The following is a 17,179-nucleotide window of genomic DNA, read 5'->3' on the forward strand; positions in this document are numbered from 1 at the left end:
ACACACCCAGGGGGGGAGAAAGAGGACACATTGACCCAGGAAAGAGTCTTCAAAACACAGGTAAAAGTGTGTTAAACAGTGGGGTAACATGTTTGAAATGACAGCACACTGCTGCTTGTTGGCAGGCTGACTCACTTGACTTGTCTCACACACACCCAGGGGGGGAGAAAGAGGACACATTGGAGCACACATTGACCCAGGAAAGAGTCTTCAAAACACAGGTAAAAGTGTGTTAAACAGTGGGGTAACATGTTTGAAATGACAGCACACTGCTGCTTGTTGGCAGGTAAACATTGTTTAATTGTTTAAGTGTTTTTAAATGTATGGAACAGTGTTTTGTCTCTTTCAAAACTCTCCCGTCATTGGCCGGATACATGGGGACGATTTTATATTCACTATGACCGTTACTATTCCAGTGAGACGAAGTACGTCCGGTGACGGGAGTGATCCCATGTTAATTTTGTCCAAAAACCAGAGCATTCCCTTATCCTTCAGAGATGTTGATTTCTCTCTGTGAACCAGTTAAAAGGTCTAACATAGAGAGAGGTTCTTCAGAATTGACGTGGCAACTCTACCGTGTGGTCAGAACCTCTGACTCTTTGATTTGTGATGTGAATCCTCCGGCCGAATACTCTGAATAAACCCATCAGTGTTTGACATCAAAGCTCCAACTCTCACCGTGTCTCCTTCCTGAGTCGGTGACTCCATGCATTGCTACACAGAAGTTTCCTCCACAGGTACGATACACATTATAACCATTTAAGGATATGTCAGAGGCCAAAATAGTTTTATTTAGCCATGTTTCTGATAACACAATGACGTCAGCGTCAGTCGATAGTCATAGTCCACCCTTTTGGAAATGTTGGACTATGTTTTTTGGGACGTCTGGGATCCGTCCCTTGAGGGGGGGGTTATGTCACGATCTGTCTGTGTTGTGTTTTGTCTTGTCTTTTTCTGTCTCTGGTTTCCTGTTTTGTTTTGAAATGTTTTCCTCCTTGTGTCTTCTCTGTTCCTTCTTCCTGTGTTTGCCTTCCTGTCTTAGTTTCCCTGGTGTGTCTGATTGTTTGATTGTGTTCACCTGTTGCCCTTGTGTTTCTGCCTCCCTTACCCCAGCTGTGTCTTGTCTTGTGATTACCCCTCTCTGTATTTAGTCTTGTCTTCCCCTGTGTGCCTTGTCGGTTCATTGTCTCTCCTGTCTCCCTCCATGTTGGTCACGGTCAGTTTTTGTGCTACCTATGTGTTTCATGCCATGTTTTTGTTCAGCTTTTTGGAATAAAGTAGTGATGGCGAGATGAAGCCTTATGAAGCTTTGAAGCTTTCCAGCCAATTGGTTTGCAAAAGGGTTCATCTCATGAGGCTTCATCATGGGCTTCATTTGAACACAAACCCCCTGTTGGTCAAAGTGTGTAAAACAGGCAGATTGGACATCTCAACAGTGTGCTCTATCTCATACCGAGTTCCCAATGAGTAAAGCCTAAGAATAACTCTAAACAACGAACATTAAATCATATGTTCATGTTAACAATATTGTTTTTATTCCAGTTGAATGATTGTGATTGAAAAGCCTAAGGAGGCTCGTAAACATTGCAAAGAGGGATTTGTATTCCTTAATAATATTCATAAACTTAACCATGTTGTAGCCTGAGAAAGGCTAAACCATATCAAAGAATACATTTATTAACTACATTATCTCATCTAGCTGTAGCTTTTATAAACAACAAAAAATATGTATTGTTCAGTCGTTGAACCAGGGACCCTGCGGCCGTGAGTCAACTGCTTTCCAGCTGAGCCACAGCACACACGCTGAAACTCTCTGAAAACACTACACCATATTTATTTATTCATGTTTTTATTCCTACATTTATTTATGCTTGTATCTATTTATACTTATGACATGTTCCGACCTCTATATAAGTGAGGGTCTGAGCTCTTTTAATTCCATCGTGTCACCAGCGGACCCGGGTACAGGAGGGGTAATATGGTTCTTATTATACATCCATGGGTATTATGAGCGTTGTGGTTCAACGGTTCAACCGATCTGAATCGCTTCCTGAAGCAGTCACGTGGTATCGACAGGCAGCGAGGCTTCGTTTGTCATCGATGACGTCACTGGCCCAAAACGATACAAGCCTCGATACATGCTTCACAAAAAGCTTCGGGGATTACTCGACACACGCTCCGAAGCCTCGGCACAATACGTAACATCACTAGAATAAAGCTCGCTTTTGTTTCTAGACCTTTTTACCTTGTTTTGTAGTCTGCATTTGGGTCCTACCCTTTCCACGCATCCTAACACTCATGAGTGGTGTTATAGATAGTTTAAGACTTCCAGCTGTGTGATACATCTCTGCCCTTAGCTATCAGCAACCACTGCCTCAGCATCATAAAAGGGGATTTGCCTTAACCATTGTGCAAAGTATCGGGCCATAATGATGATCATGTAACAGTATGTGCTCTGGTTGCTCATGTGCCTCAGCAACAGTGACATTGTATAATCCCACTAAATGCAAAATATCTCTCAGAACTTATTAATGACCCATTTCTGTAGTATCGTCACTTTGCATAAATTATATCAAAGGAGAGAAAATCAAGGCAATCATAAAATTCCCCTGACAGAATAATTATCAATAACAGTCTTAGTGGAGGTGACTCTCAGGTACTGACAGACCTGAGTTACTCATTAGATCTCACTGTAGCTGATAACATAGTTGAAATGCTGATGCTGATTGATCTTGTGTCTATAATTAAGTGCTCTGTTGATGCTGGTACTCTAAAATCAATGGCATGTTGTTTATCTGTTTATTAACAAAAGTGTAACATTTGACTAAAGACACTTAAAGATCCCCTTTAATGTATAGAGAATGATTGAATTTAGATACTGATTAGATCCTAGGATATATTTCCTGGCTTCATAAAATGATTCAGGTTGTCCTTCATTTATTTACATACATTTAAAATATTGCAGTATTGTGTGCTCTATCTTAAAAGATAATTGGAAACTGTAATCTCTTACCAAATTGTAACTTTTTAACACTCCAAATTATATTAAAATGGTAATAAAATAACTTAGTATTGTGCTCAATTGACCCAAAGTAGATTGGGTTACGGAAAGGGACGGATTTAAAAAATGATCGTTGAAACTCAGCAACCCCGTTTTAGACCCCATGCATCATTAGTACTACATTTCCCATACTGCAATTTTCCCCCTGTCTTTTATGACTGCCAATAACAATATATTTTAAACTCAGGCGAGGGTCCTATGTTCAATTTTCTTATCTTGAATTTTCAACATAATGGTTAACTACCGAGGAGATAAAGTAAAGATAATTGTGATTATTTCTTCCGGAGAAACCTGTAGCAGTGTGGGACTGCAGCACCCTTCCTCACAGCCTGTTAAGCAGTGATCAGGCCAAGGATGCTTTGCACATATTTACCCAGTAATGACACAGAGAGCAAGTTTCCACACTGCACTCCCAACATTTTTCCTGTCACATGACCTTTCTGCTAAACCAGTGTAGCCAGCGTTAATAGCATCCACATCTGGAGTGTATCTCACAGCTTCAGTGGCTGCTTCATCGCTGTTTTCCTTTGCAGGGAATGTTTATTTTCTGCAGCTACTAGCACTGCAACAAGAGGGATTTTCTCTCCTGCGCAGCAGAGAGATTGATTGAGAAATATACAAATATTTAAATAATGGGGGAGGGAGGAGAGGGAGGGAACTGGAATGAAAGAGGAAGGAAGAGCTGGCCTATATAAAGAAAGAGAGTGTAGCAAGAGCAGAGAGTTGTGATTTGTACAATTTGGGGAGCGCTACAGAGACTGAACTGTGAGTACTACAGACTGTTAGACTGGATAATAATGCAGCCTTACAACTGCACATTTGTTGTGTTTACTTTGATAAAAGTCCACCGTTGCACATTCTAATTTCATCTTTTGTTGTTGAAATTGGAGTTTATGACCTACCATTATCTCAACAACAGTCATTTGCTTCTGTTATCCAAAGACACATTTAATGCAGAAGTCCATCTGACATAACTGCCTGGACCAAGCAGCACATTCCGTGCCCAGATGTTTCAAGCTCATGTCTTCCTTGTGCAACCTTAAAATACTTCAGTCATGCATGGCTGGTTCTTTTGATATACAATTGCAACGCTTGTCTCAACACGTAGTCATCATTAGGGAGGCGTATGGTGCAGTGGATTGAGCGTTGGTGTTTGGAACAGGGGGTCACAGGTTCAATCCCCACTGCAGTCAGCATGTCTGTCACGATCTGTCTGTGTTGTGTTTTGTCTTGTCTTTTTCTGTCTCTGGTTTCCTGTTTTGTTTTGAAATGTTTTCCTCCTTGTGTCTTCTCTGTTCCTTCTTCCTGTGTTTGCCTTCCTGTCTTAGGGTGTTTCTCAATCGCGAGTACACTTGCTTGGTAGCACATGTCTGCCGAGCATCTTGCTTCAGAAGCGAGTCAAGAATACTTCCTGCCATTTGGAAAACAAAGAGTGGAACAGGCTAGCAAGTGTGCAGGTGTGCGTCATATGAGAGGCCCCGCCTTACATCTTCCGCCACAGATTTGGGGAAATTGGTCCGTGCGCAAAGCATTGTGGGGATTTTAAGGCCGCGAAGTCTACTCATGTGCACACTCGATATTTCTCCAAACGGAGTACGCCGGGCTCGGTAGATTTCCAAGTATACTGGAGATTGGAACAGTACTTCGGCGGCACTCGATGACGTAGTATGTTTGAAATAGTGGCTCGGAAGCAGCTTTACTCGCGATTGAGAAACACCCTTCGTTTCCCTGGTGTGTCTGATTGTTTGATTGTGTTCACCTGTTGCCCTTGTGTTTCTGCCTCCCTTACCCCAGCTGTGTCTTGTCTTGTGATTACCCCTCTCTGTATTTAGTCTTGTCTTCCCCTGTGTGCCTTGTCGGTTCATTGTTTCTCCTGTCTCCCACCATGTTGGTCACGGTCAGTTTTTGTAGTACCTATGTGTTTCATGCCATGTTTTTGTTCAGCTTTTGGAATAAAGCTCGCTTTTGTTTCTAGACCTTGTTACCTTGTTTTGTAGTCTGCATTTGGGTCCTACTCTTTCCACGCATCCTAACAATGTCGTTGTGTCCCTGGGCAAGACACTTCACCCCAAATTGCTCTTGTGGGGATTGCCCACAGTATTGAGTATGTAAGTCGCTTTGGATAAAAGCGTCTAACAAGTGACATGTAATCTCTAAATTAATGAGAATAACATTTGTTTGTATTCCCTTTGTTTGGCAGGTGCAGTAACAGAAACCACTTGTGTGTTTGTGCGTGTGTGTCCATGTGGCTGAAAGTATAGTATTTGGGAAGTGTCTGCCTGTGTGTGTGTGTGTGTGGGTGTGTGTGTGTGTGTGTTTGAGGAACCATGTCATGTCTCGGGAAAGGTTTGAGAGTGAAGCGCTGCCTCACCTTTGCTACGGGTCTGGTGGAGTGTCTGTGTTTTGCTGGAGCTGTGTTTGGATGGGCTTCTCTTGTTTTTGTCTTGAAGACGGAGGGCTACTTCAGCTCTCTGTGCGTCAACACCACAGGAGTCAATGCAACGCAGGTCTTAGGTCAGTTTCTCACTATCACTCATTTGAATTCAAAGCACCTGGAACCATTTACCTCTCTCTGCAGACCTTCTTAATAACCACCTGTTAACCGTATATTGTACAACCATGGCTCTCTCTCTCTTTATGTTTTGTGTACAGATTGCAGCGGGCAGGATGAACAGTTCTCTCTTGTTTTCACCACCGCCTCCTTTCTGAACAATTTCCTGACGCTGCCTAATGGTTTCCTCTTTGACCGGTTTGGTACTACAGTGGCTCGACTCCTTGGAACGTGAGTTGAACAATATATTATCTTGAGAGTATAAAAGACAGAAATAATACAAATTGATCAGTAATCAAGAAACAGAGCTGTTCATTAGTCTGATTATTGAGGAACAAGTGCAAGTTGCAGTAATGAGTCTCTCCTAGTTGGTTGTAGGTGTATTGATTATAGGTGTGATGGTTTCATCTAACAATAGTTTGTTTAGATTTCCTTTAGGAAAATATTCAATATATTATATTTAAAAAATAACTAGCTCATAGATAGTGTGTGTTTTAAAGCCGTTCAGGCGGAAGCAAGAAATGTATGTTCCAATCAAAAACATCACTTAAAGAGGCCCTCTCATGCTTTTTGGGGGTTTCTCTCTCTTGTAGTGTGAAATTAGATCACTATGTAACAAGGGCTTTTATTGGCTAACGCTCCAACACATTGCACTTGATAGGCTTAGTAGCGGGACATCTCTAAACAGTTGATCACAACAAAGCCGGCCAGCTAACCAATCAGAGCAGACTGGGGAGAAAAGAGATGCTGCAGCGTGAGAAAAATAAAGAGCTTTTCGAACATTAAAGCATGTAAACATGCAACAGGTTGCCACAAAGCTAAACATTAAAAGCAATAAAGTGTGTACTAGGCTATTGCAATGAAAGTTTTCATTCCAAAAACAAAAACAATTAAAAACATTAAATTATTTTTCTTTTTTCCGAACAAGTCGTTTTGCCCTTTGTTGGTGCAACAATAAATGAAAAAAAAAAACACATTTTCATTAAAGCCAGATGGGACCCTCTCCTCTGATCCCTCCCGCCTCTGCCGGTAGTGGCTAATACTGCAATGCAATGGTGGCGATCTGCTGTAAAGTCGGCCTCTGGTATTTTGACCTCTGATGGATTCTCAGATTTATTTGCTGCTAAATGAAGTTCATGCTCATGTAAGGTAAAACCCATACACGTAGAAAAGCAAGAAGACCAAGAAAGCAAGCATATGTTAAAATATCTCCCTCAAGGTATGTTATGTAAATTAGCTGCAGTCTCCAGGCAGCAACAGACACAAGAATGAAGAGGCAGTCTACATACCAGAGCCGGATACTTGGCAATGAAGTATATAATGAAAACGTTTTGTGAGAAAAGGGAGTTAAGCAGCAAAGGGCAACAGCACTGGAATACGTTTAGAGAATAATAACAAATAAGGAAAAGGTCAAGACCATTAATGACAAGAGGTTAGTGGAATTTCAGAAAGAAAGATTTATTTTGGAGCAGATATTTAAATCTTGTGACATGAAGTTTTCCTTACTGCCTCAGAGTTCATACACATCCTATATCATAACAACACACGCGCACACACACACACACACACACACACACACACACACACACATTCCTGCCCAGTTTGTTGCCTCAGATATATCTAAATACACAATAACAAACGGGCACTAAGGACATCCATATGTTTCCACTAAAAGAGGGTGGAAGGAAAAGCCAAGGAATGCAAATAGTTGGACAAGATTAGTCGTGTTGAGAGTAGGGAAGATCTTCGTTTAGGATGTACCAAATAAAGGACATTACATTTCTTCAAAAACAGCAGCAGAAAAAGAACCTGCGTTTGAAAGCTTGTTTAATGTTGTTCACTGAAAGTGTGTTTTCTATTCCAGAACAATTTCCCATCTCAAATATTTATTTTTAATTTTGTTGACACAGAGGCCCTATTGTGCTTTTTTGTGTCTTCAAATTCCTGTAGTGTGTTATATAGGTTTTGGTGTGGTTTGCATAGGCTAAAATCACACAGTTCACTTTAGAGGGAAAGTGAACTGCCTGAAACAACTCCATTGGACTCCTTTGTTAACTTCAGTGACATCACTATGTAACACTTGCGCTTCTATTGGCTGGCGCTCCAACACAAATATGAACCTGAAAATGAGTATAACAGGGCTTGAAAACATTTACATGACCATTATATCTAGCCATGTTTCTGTTAAGACCCCATTAAGCCAATAACATGACTCAATAACACTGACATTTCTTCTCCCTCCAGCTGTCTTTATACCCTGGGTTCCTTGATGTTGGCTTTGTCAACTGCAGGTAAAAACATTCCTGTGTGTCACCGTATTATTCTAATAGTTAGGTGTTGCATCTGTGGACACTTATATTTATTAATCTTTTTTTTTTTCCTATCAGCTTTTTCCAACCTTCTCTATCCAGCTATTTCACTCGTGGCAGTAGGAGGCATCTTGTTTTTAATGACCAACATGCAGGTACTGAAGCACTCACGCAGAATATAAACATTAAAAAGAAAACTGTTGCTTTAATTCATCTTAATTCATTTTTATGTTCTTCATTTAATGTCTGAAAATTGTAAAAACTGCCCTTCACAATTTCTCTCGAGTTGACGTATTAAAATAGCTTTTTTATTCAGTCTGAAACCCTCTTATAATATTATGTATTTTACAATTATATATATATTTAACAGAGAACAGCAGCAACTCCTTAAGTTTGCCCTGAGAATCAATCCATATGATCAGCAGCTCTTAATCGAGCTAGGACTATGTTTTTGAGTAAAGCTGAGACTGACAAAACTGGTTGTGAGAGCTTTTTTAGGAAGCACAACGGTTTGATTTTCAAGATCCAAGTGTTTCCCACATCTAAAAAACAAGGCATGTACAAACATGTACTTATGTTGACTGCAAGGTGGTTCTCAGACTAAGCTCAAGATCTTGTGGGGAAATAAATACCAATCTCTTCCAGTGATAAAACTACATCTTCATGATCACACAGGCAATTCAACTCGGCAATAACTAGTTTTAACATTGAATGAAAGAAAAGGAAAAAGGAAAGGAAAAAAGCAGAGACTTAAACACGACAAACCTCTGTTTGAATTAATTCAAACTTCTCTCTTAAAGGTTGGAAACCTGTTTGGCGCCCGTCGCTCGACCATCATTACTCTCTATAACGGGGCGTTCGACTCTTCATCAGCACTTTTCCTTGTCATCAAGGTGAGAAAAGGAACACTATGGTCTCATTAATGAAAATGTTTTATACCATCTCATATTGTGTCAATGATCTTGTTGTCTCTTTCAGCTGTTGCATGAGGCGGGCGTCTCTCTGCGAGCCTCCTTCTTCTTCCTGTGCGCCTGCAGCGTCCTTCACCTGCTCAGGACTTTCTTCCTGCTGCCCAGAAAACACATTCCCTACCCACTGCCGGATGAATACACATACGGGTACAGATACCAATACAAACATCGCATGTGTTCTTCATAAGTGCATCAAGTGAAACCAAGAATATAAATCCATGAATGTATCTTGTTTCAAAAAAAAGTTTGAATATTGACTTGCTTTGGCTCTTTGCTATAACTCTACTATACAGTTAAGCAAGAAAAAGCTGTATTGGGTGTGACAGGAAATTAGGTCTGAGTAAAAAACAATTCAAACTATTTTACAGAAATGTGCATATTTTTCAGAAAATCCATAAAAAACATTAAAACATTTAACTTTCCTTTTCCAAAGAAAATGGTTAATGATGAATAAACCCAGTTTTGATATTTCAAGTCAAACAATACATTGAGGTAATCACATTTCTTTCAGTAACAACATATGCTTTGAATCTTACTGGCACAGTTCATTTTCACATCATTATCCAACATTCCTAAGTAATATCCTTCATATCCTGTTATGTGATTATTGCGGGTTATAACTTAATAATGTCATTTGCAAAGTAAATATTTATCATAAAACCTTAAAAATGGCCACAGTCTGTGTCTGACTCAATGTGACCTTTGACCTTTCTCAGGATAACCTGTGGAAAATCAAAGGCTCTGAGCTTAGAGCAGACACAAGATTATGGTAACGCTCATAAGACGAGAGAGGAAACACTGAACACAGACGACCCGGTGAAACAAGGTTTGTTCCTTTTAATGTTGCCCTAATTAATATATTGTCAAAGATAACGGAAAAACACATTCAAATATCGTATTTCACTTTGTCTTTTTTCTTTACTCTCCACTCTCTTGTGGTCTCCCTCAGAGAAGAGTTTCCGGGAGTGTTTGATGTCCAGGCTCTTTGTCCTCCACCTGCTGTGGCTGTCAGTGATGCAGCTCAGACATTACCTCTTCATCGGCACCCTCAACCCCATGCTGCAGAGACTGACAGAAGGAGAGCCTTCATTAGGTAAACACACTCAAAAACCACAACATGTCTGACTGTCCTAGCAAAGATCCATTTGTACAAACTTTCTTTATTAGGTCCATTAAGTTAAATGAGTACTAACTGTTATCGCAGATTTGTTGAACTGTATGTTAAAGTATTTAGTCTCTAACCATGTTGTCTGGCTTGTGTATCTCACAGTGAGCCGGTACATCAATGCCTTTGCTATAACACAGCTGTGTGGCGTGCTGTGTGCTCCATGGAACGGCCTCATCTTTGACAGACACAAGGGCAAACCTCGTGCTGCAGGTAACACACTAATGCTTTTAACAACTATTAATGAACCAAACAGTCCTCAGTCATTGCAGACATAATCAGAGTGTCCCAAGTGTGCTCTCAGGGTGATCATTACTAGTCCCATTATTAACCGTAATGGATAAACAGCAGTTAAAATGCACTGAATCCCAACCTCATGTTCCTTCTTTGTTAGCTATACAAATGACTGTGCAAGCAAATACAACTGTTTTCTTTTGTGCGTGTGTCTGTTTGTAGGAGAAAGTGAACAGGAAGCGGACCTGCGTGCCTCCATACTTTCTCTCTTCCTTACGGCGCTGCAGTGTGTGTTGTTCTCGGTTTGTGCCGCCACCCCATACCTGCCGCTTCAGTACCTCACCTTCATCCTTCAGGTGCTCAACCGCTCCTTCCTCTATGGCGGAAACGCAGCTTTCCTCAGTGTGGCGTGAGTATCAAACATACACAAATATACAAAGGTGCTCATACCTCTTTGTGGACTACATTACACTAAAGCATTCTTATTTCTTCTTATAATAACATTATAATCTGTTACTTACTGTATGTTTATACTTAGTTGGTGAACATAAAGTGGTTGTTTTTACAAATAAATGTCCCTTTTTCTATGTCTTTTCACTACTTCCTTTTTCTTTCCATGACATCACGATGTGTGTGTGTAGTTTCCCGTCCTGCCACTTTGGGAAACTGTATGGTCTGGTCATGGCTCTGTCTGCAGTGTTTTCTGTGCTGCAATATCCATTCTTTGCCTTGGTGAATGGACCTCTGGGTGGAGATCCTTTATATGTGAGTAAACAATAAATAACTGATACTGTAAACTTTTCTCTGATCCTTCTCGCTTTATAACGATCTTAATCTATCATTGTTTCTCTCGCTCCACCTCCTCTCTCCCCCATGTGTCTGCAGGTGAACGCTGGTCTGGCGCTGCTCAGCCTGCTCGCCTTCATCCATCCTCTCTCTGTGCTCCTGCACTGTAGAAGTCTCGCCTCCCAGCGAACCATTAGTGCCTCCTCTCAAAGTCTGTAAAATGAGACTCTAAAATGCAATTATAACCACTCCGTTTGTTTAATGGTTAATGCCGGTAATATTTGTATCTTTAAATGCTTGTAAATGCATTTCAAATGGCAGCAATGTGCATTCAAAGCGCATTCACCACATTCTCCTGGATATGTGTTTTTTATTTTCCCTGTTGCATAATGAGTGTTACTTGAGTGTCAGCTGATGGTGCATATGTGCTCTCAGGTAACTAAGCTTAAGCATCTGTTAGCACTGTCTCTTTTTATGGTTAAATGTCCATTTGCTCTCTGCTTACCATGATCTTGATATGTTTTATGATTGATACTTTATGACATTTTGTGAATTTCAAATGTGAACCGATCAAAAACCAGCAAAGCTGTGCCTCTCAGTTTTATTAACCTACTGATATCAATATTGTGCCAAGTAAAGATCTCCTTTATTTGTTGGTTGTATCAAAGATATGAAGTCTAATGTTTCCAGTGTTTTTTTATATTTCAATAGAATAATTGAGAGTAATGAAGGATTCCGTTCTCACATTTCCCTTTTCTTATAAAAAAGTTTTTTTGTATCAGTAAGTTTATGTTTTAGGTTGACTGTGTATTTTGAGGGTCAAGACTGAATAGGTGGTAATGTTGTTGAAATGTCACTTTAAATTTGTATATTATTCATTGTGATGCACCAAAATAAATGAATCTTTGTAAATAAGTATAGCAAACAGAATGATTATTTTTGTATCCTTACTCTTCCTCATATAAAACTATTATGACAAACTATATGCACATACAAGCAACTACCTTCTTTTTTTTTTTAACAGAGGGTACAGAAAATGCAATTTAATAAGTGGTTGTTGTTTTTTTTAGACCAGAACTACATCCTTCTAGTGTTGTAATACAATGCTGCATTGATTTGGAGTCACATGACAAAAGCTATTGAAAAAAATCAAGAATTTTAAATAAAAAGCAGCTGAATATTCATTAAAATATTCAAATAACATAGAACTACAATCACATAAAAAGAAGTGTGTTTTATTTTTTAAGTCAATATCTGGTATCAACTGGGAGTAAATTAGTCGCATGACATGGAAGAAACTGAAATGATCTTCAATTGAATTTATTTGTAAAATCAATTCATAACACATTAGTAAAAGTAATAAGGGCGCATGACATTGAAGCTATTGAAAAGCAATGACACTTTTCCACAAAGAGTGCTATATTTTCATTAAAATATTCATAAAAAATAGAACCTGGACCTAAATACGACTGACACTTAAAATGTATTTGATAAAACATCTATTCTGTGGATAATTGTATGTGCCAAATTGAGTTCATCCATTATTATTAGGTTTTAATTATAATTATGGTGTTCAGCCTGCTACAGTTAACACGTTGCATATACCCCCTTTCCAGGAAACATCATTTGTTTTCATTGATGAATTGATCAAATCTTTTTACACTCTTTAATTTTTGTGTAATTTGTTGCTGATTTTATGCTTGACTTAAAAGTAAAAAGCTAAACACATTATAGATAATGCCATTATTAGTGTGGGCCTCTTATCATTATCCCAATCAACAGTGTAGCAATAGCACCCATAAAGCTAAATGAGTGGTAGGAAAAGAGTTTTACATTTATTTTAGTTATATCCAAGTCTCGTATTTGTGGCGTGTACTTTTTGTCATGAAAGTTAATATGTTTTAGTAAATGTATGTCTTTGGTTTTATTTTTGTTTAAATCTAGTTTTATTTAAGAAAATCCTACTTAGTCTGACTTGTTGGATTCACAGCCGTCTCAGAGGACAGTCTCCCATCTCCAGTCATCGCATTCTGGGTAGGAGTTGCCATGTTGTTGCTGATAGTGGTTGAGAGGTTTCACACGGGGCAGGATGGGCTCTGGCAGGGTTTAAACCTGAAATAACAGGGACACAACAACCCCCTCAACAGCCGACACAGTGAGCCCAGAAAAACTATAGGCAACTGCATGATGTTAATTAGAGAATGTGTGTGTGTGTGTGTGTGTGTGTGTGTGTGTGTGTGTGCAGGCAACATAATGACAGGTGCCTCCCTTGCATCTGAGTCATTGATGATCAAAACCAGAATCTTGACGATTTAAAAATACCGATTTAAGTCAGAAATAGGAGTGAAGGCGGAAGGATATAAATAATAATCCAGTCTCTTAATTAATGAGGTGATATGTGATGAGTTGTTTTGCCTTTTTTAATCTGAATGAAACTGTCGCAAGGCCTGAGGATGTCTTTATGACACATAGAGTGACAGGCTTTCTCAAATTGTGCCAACTTTCTCATGTCTGTATGCTTTGATTAGAGCAACAGGGGAAAAGACTGTAACTGCCTCCGTTTATCGTCCTTAATGTGTTGTTTTCCAGCATGCTGTGGGGAGCTGGTGGGAAAACAAATTATCTCTGACACTGAATGACTTAACAGGATACAAGATGGGGATCTCGAAATAAAGTAGTGGAAAGTACCTCAGTACATAATCAAGGACTGCACTTTGTTTTGAACAGTAAGATATTTGCTCTATATTTGCTGTAGTTGTGTTATTGCCAGTGGCGAGCCGTCAGGGCCCTCTAGGCCCTCTCTTAGGGCCTAAGATATTCTAAAAAATAATATTTGTTCCTGCCTGTTGGCGTCAGCTGATAGAGGTGTTATGGTTCTATCTTGTTATGCACAATGTTGATTATTTTCTCAGAACTAGCTAAATACATGGGTCTGGGGTAGAGTTCTTCAGAATTGATTGTGGCAACTCCTGTGTAGTCAGACCTCTGGCTCTTGACTTGTCTTGTGAATTCTCTGGCCGAAGCTCCAAATAAACCATCAGTGTTTGCCATCAAAGCTCCAGCTCTCCTCGTGTCTCGAGTCCTGACTCCAATTGCTTCAGAAGTTTCCCCCAACAGTGATATGTTAACAAAGGTGGAACGTTTTGCCTGCAACATTCTAAGGATGTTTTTTGGACGTTGTTGAGGTAACAGATTAAAGATATTATTTTATAAAACATTCCCTCAATGTTACATGATAACAAAAGAAGAACATTTTCTAAGCAACATTCGGATAATGTTTTCAGGAGGTTATTCTTTTTTTATAAAACGTTCCTGTGATGGCAAATATTAACATGGTCATGGTCAACGTCAGATTTATTTCTAGAGCGCTTTAAAAAACAAACTTGTTGCATTTGTTTGAAAAGGATGTTTTACAAAATCTGATGTCACCACATTTTCCTTTTGAAAAAAACAAACAAGCAGTAATTCATGATAAGCTGTAAGCAGATATTGCATGTTTGCGGTGGCATGTGTGAGTTCCCAGCTAGGCATTTTTGGTTCTAAAAACATTCTGAGAATGTTACCATTCATTGTTCTAGGAATGTTTTCAGCGGGATGTTTTAGTTTGGTTCCCAGAATGTTCTTCTGAAAGGTAGGATAACGTTCTTTAAAAACATTCTTGAAATGTTTGGTGATAACCTTCTTAAGATGTTTTTGATAACCTTAGATGTTTTTGATAACATTGTTAGAACATTATGCCCTACTGTTCTTTAAACGTTTTCAGTGGGACGTTTTATTTTGGTTCCCAGAATGTTCTTCTGAAAGGTAGGATAACGTTCTCTAAAAACATTCTTAACATTTTTGGTGATAACTTTCTTAAGATGTATGAGCGCATTAAGACAATGAATAGGACGTATAAAAACGAATTTGCATGCCAATATTCACTCACATGCACTTATAATCACACTAAGGTATGTAGGCCCACAGTATTCATAATATCATATGTGTAAAATATAAGAAAATAATCACACTTTTTTTCTGACTATAAAGGTTGTGTCTCGTGTAGGTTCTAACTGTTAGATAAGCTATCTGGCCGTGTGTGGTTTGTGAAGGCTGCGTATAAACAGTATCAGCTGTTTATGAAAATCGTTATTGCACCCTTTAGATTTGAGACCGACAGACATAGAGAAGGCTTCTCAATTCTCTAATTTCCCCTCCTCGACTCCTATCCTCGTGTCTTAGTCCCGCCCACAGGAGATGCGAGCGGAGGAGTCGAGGAGGGGTACCGAGGAGAGAGGAGTGGAAGCAGCAGGCATTTAGAGAAATGAGAAATCCTCTCCTCTGAGCGTTCATTTTAAAGAGACGTCCATTAATGATGACAGGAGGCACAGCAGCACTCTGTCTGATGGACAGATGTGTTCATGACGACTTATATATTTACTTTTAATTCATTGACAGTGCGGTATAATGAGACAATAACAGGCTACAGATGCGGACATATACACACACATATATTTATATAAATATATACAATTTCAGAATCAAACAAGTATGAGAGCACTCTCATAATAACGTAACACAATCAGAGACTGGATATATCCCCCCCCTCTCTCTGGTCGCTGAAATGGGGAATTGAAATTACGGGTATTAAGTATTAAAAGTAAGCATAGGACACCAAACCAACTGGGACCTGTCTGTCCGCCGCATCTATGCACTTTTATTATGTGAAGCACTAAATGGTTTTAGAAAAATATCGACTCTTTGTTTGTAGATATCTACTAAACTAAAGCATACAAATACAGAGAGTAATGTAGGCCTGTTATACTGAGTGATATATATTATACACACTGCTCTGCTTTCTGCACGGACCTCACATCTGTTCTCACTGGAAACATCGCGTCGCGATGAAAACACTTAGTAAAATAATATCCAGAGGATGCATGCAGAGCTGTCATTGGCTGAGATAAGTCCGGCCGTGCGTCACGATTCTTTGAAACATCGCTGTTGCCGGAAATACATCCGCGGAGGAGCCGTGGAGGAACCATCATTGTATCCTCGATTATAGCTCCTCCAGAGAGCCTCCTCGATGCTCGGTCCTCGATGTGCATTTAGAGAAATTAGATGTTCTTCAACATGGCGCGCTGAAATCCATTTCCGGGTCACTACCGGAGGACCGAGGAGTCGAGGAGTCGAGGAGGGGAAATTAGAGAATTGAGAAGCCTTCATAACCGAAGTACTTTTCCCACAATAGTTCATCAGAACTACGAAGCTTCTACTGAATGCAGTTTCCGTGGCTCAGCAAAGTTAGCAGACCTGGCAAAGTCATGTCGGGACGACTACGAAGGTAAAATAAAATACATGCACTGCCAGGGGCGTCGCCTGGGCCTGAAAACATTCGGGGCTTAGCCCACAGTGGCGGCGGCACTAGTGGCATTTTTTACTGCAACACTCCCCACACGCACACACAGTACACCCGCGACTGTTACAATAAAGGCTCGATAATCAGCTCACGGCATATAGGCAGGGGTAAAGTGGTATTTTTTATGAGTGGGGGGCAGACCTCACCTCCTCTAGGGGGGTCCGGGGGGATGCTCCCCCGGGAAGATTTTCTTTTAAATATTGAAGTTAAAAGCATCAATCTGGTTAGAAAATGAAGAGATCTATGGATACCTCTCTCAGCACCCATATGAAACAGAACTGTAAACAGATGTACTTTTTCTTTATGGATATTTTACTAATCACTCCCCTTTTAAACTCTATTCTTGTTTTACTGCCATATAGTATTTCATAACTGTTTTTCCTTTATTCTCTTATTTTTTTTATAACTATAATGATCATATGAAGGTGTGCCGCGGAAATAATCTTTTGAATAATTTGTGACCAAACAGTTTGAGACCCACTGAGATAACTTAGACTAAAGTTAAGTATCTAAACACTCAGAGAGTCCTTTAGCTCACCTGAGTCTCTCATACCCCTTTCACACCAACGCAACTCCGGTTCAAGCTCCGTGCTAGAGCTTTTCAGGTTCGGAACCGGTACTTCGGTTTAGCTCCGGCTCTTTCACACCGCTCAGAGACCGACTGGTGCTGCCGCTGCTGCGTCATGACGTCACAGTTTACGTCG

General features: G+C 39.8%; 1 protein-coding gene across 2 annotated transcripts; it reads left to right on the forward strand.

Annotated features, from left to right (window-relative positions):
- The first annotated feature begins 3,760 nt into the window (after positions 1-3,760).
- slc43a3b (solute carrier family 43 member 3b) lies at positions 3,761-12,002 on the forward strand. Of its 2 annotated transcripts, none has more exons than XM_034138259.1 (13): positions 3,761-3,826; positions 5,262-5,575; positions 5,714-5,843; positions 7,857-7,903; positions 8,000-8,076; positions 8,722-8,814; positions 8,900-9,039; positions 9,609-9,718; positions 9,842-9,985; positions 10,163-10,270; positions 10,514-10,700; positions 10,933-11,056; positions 11,177-12,002. In XM_034138259.1, the coding sequence occupies exons 2-13, from the start codon at positions 5,389-5,391 to the stop codon at positions 11,294-11,296; spliced, it is 1,467 nt and encodes a 488-aa protein (XP_033994150.1). In that variant the 5' UTR covers positions 3,761-3,826; positions 5,262-5,388; the 3' UTR covers positions 11,297-12,002. The 2 variants fall into 2 exon arrangements, with proteins under 2 accessions (XP_033994150.1, XP_033994158.1); XM_034138267.1 differs by lacking the exon at positions 3,761-3,826 and adding an exon at positions 4,941-4,958.
- Positions 12,003-17,179: the final 5,177 nt, after the last annotated feature.

The sequence above is a fragment of the Trematomus bernacchii genome, unplaced genomic scaffold (genome assembly GCF_902827165.1).
Source record: "Trematomus bernacchii unplaced genomic scaffold, fTreBer1.1, whole genome shotgun sequence".
Lineage (NCBI taxonomy): Eukaryota > Metazoa > Chordata > Actinopteri > Perciformes > Nototheniidae > Trematomus > Trematomus bernacchii.

What these genes read in the sequence shown, in the direction of transcription:
- slc43a3b (XM_034138259.1), top strand. Translation starts at nt 5,389, where the DNA reads ATGTCATGTCTCGGGAAAGGTTTGAGAGTGAAGCGCTGCCTCACCTTT. An exon ending in CCGGATGAATACACATACGG is followed by an intron (nt 9,040 to 9,608) that starts GTACAGATACCA and finishes GACCTTTCTCAG; the next exon opens with GATAACCTGTGGAAAATCAA. An exon ending in GCAGCTTTCCTCAGTGTGGC is followed by an intron (nt 10,701 to 10,932) that starts GTGAGTATCAAA and finishes GTGTGTGTGTAG; the next exon opens with TTTCCCGTCCTGCCACTTTG.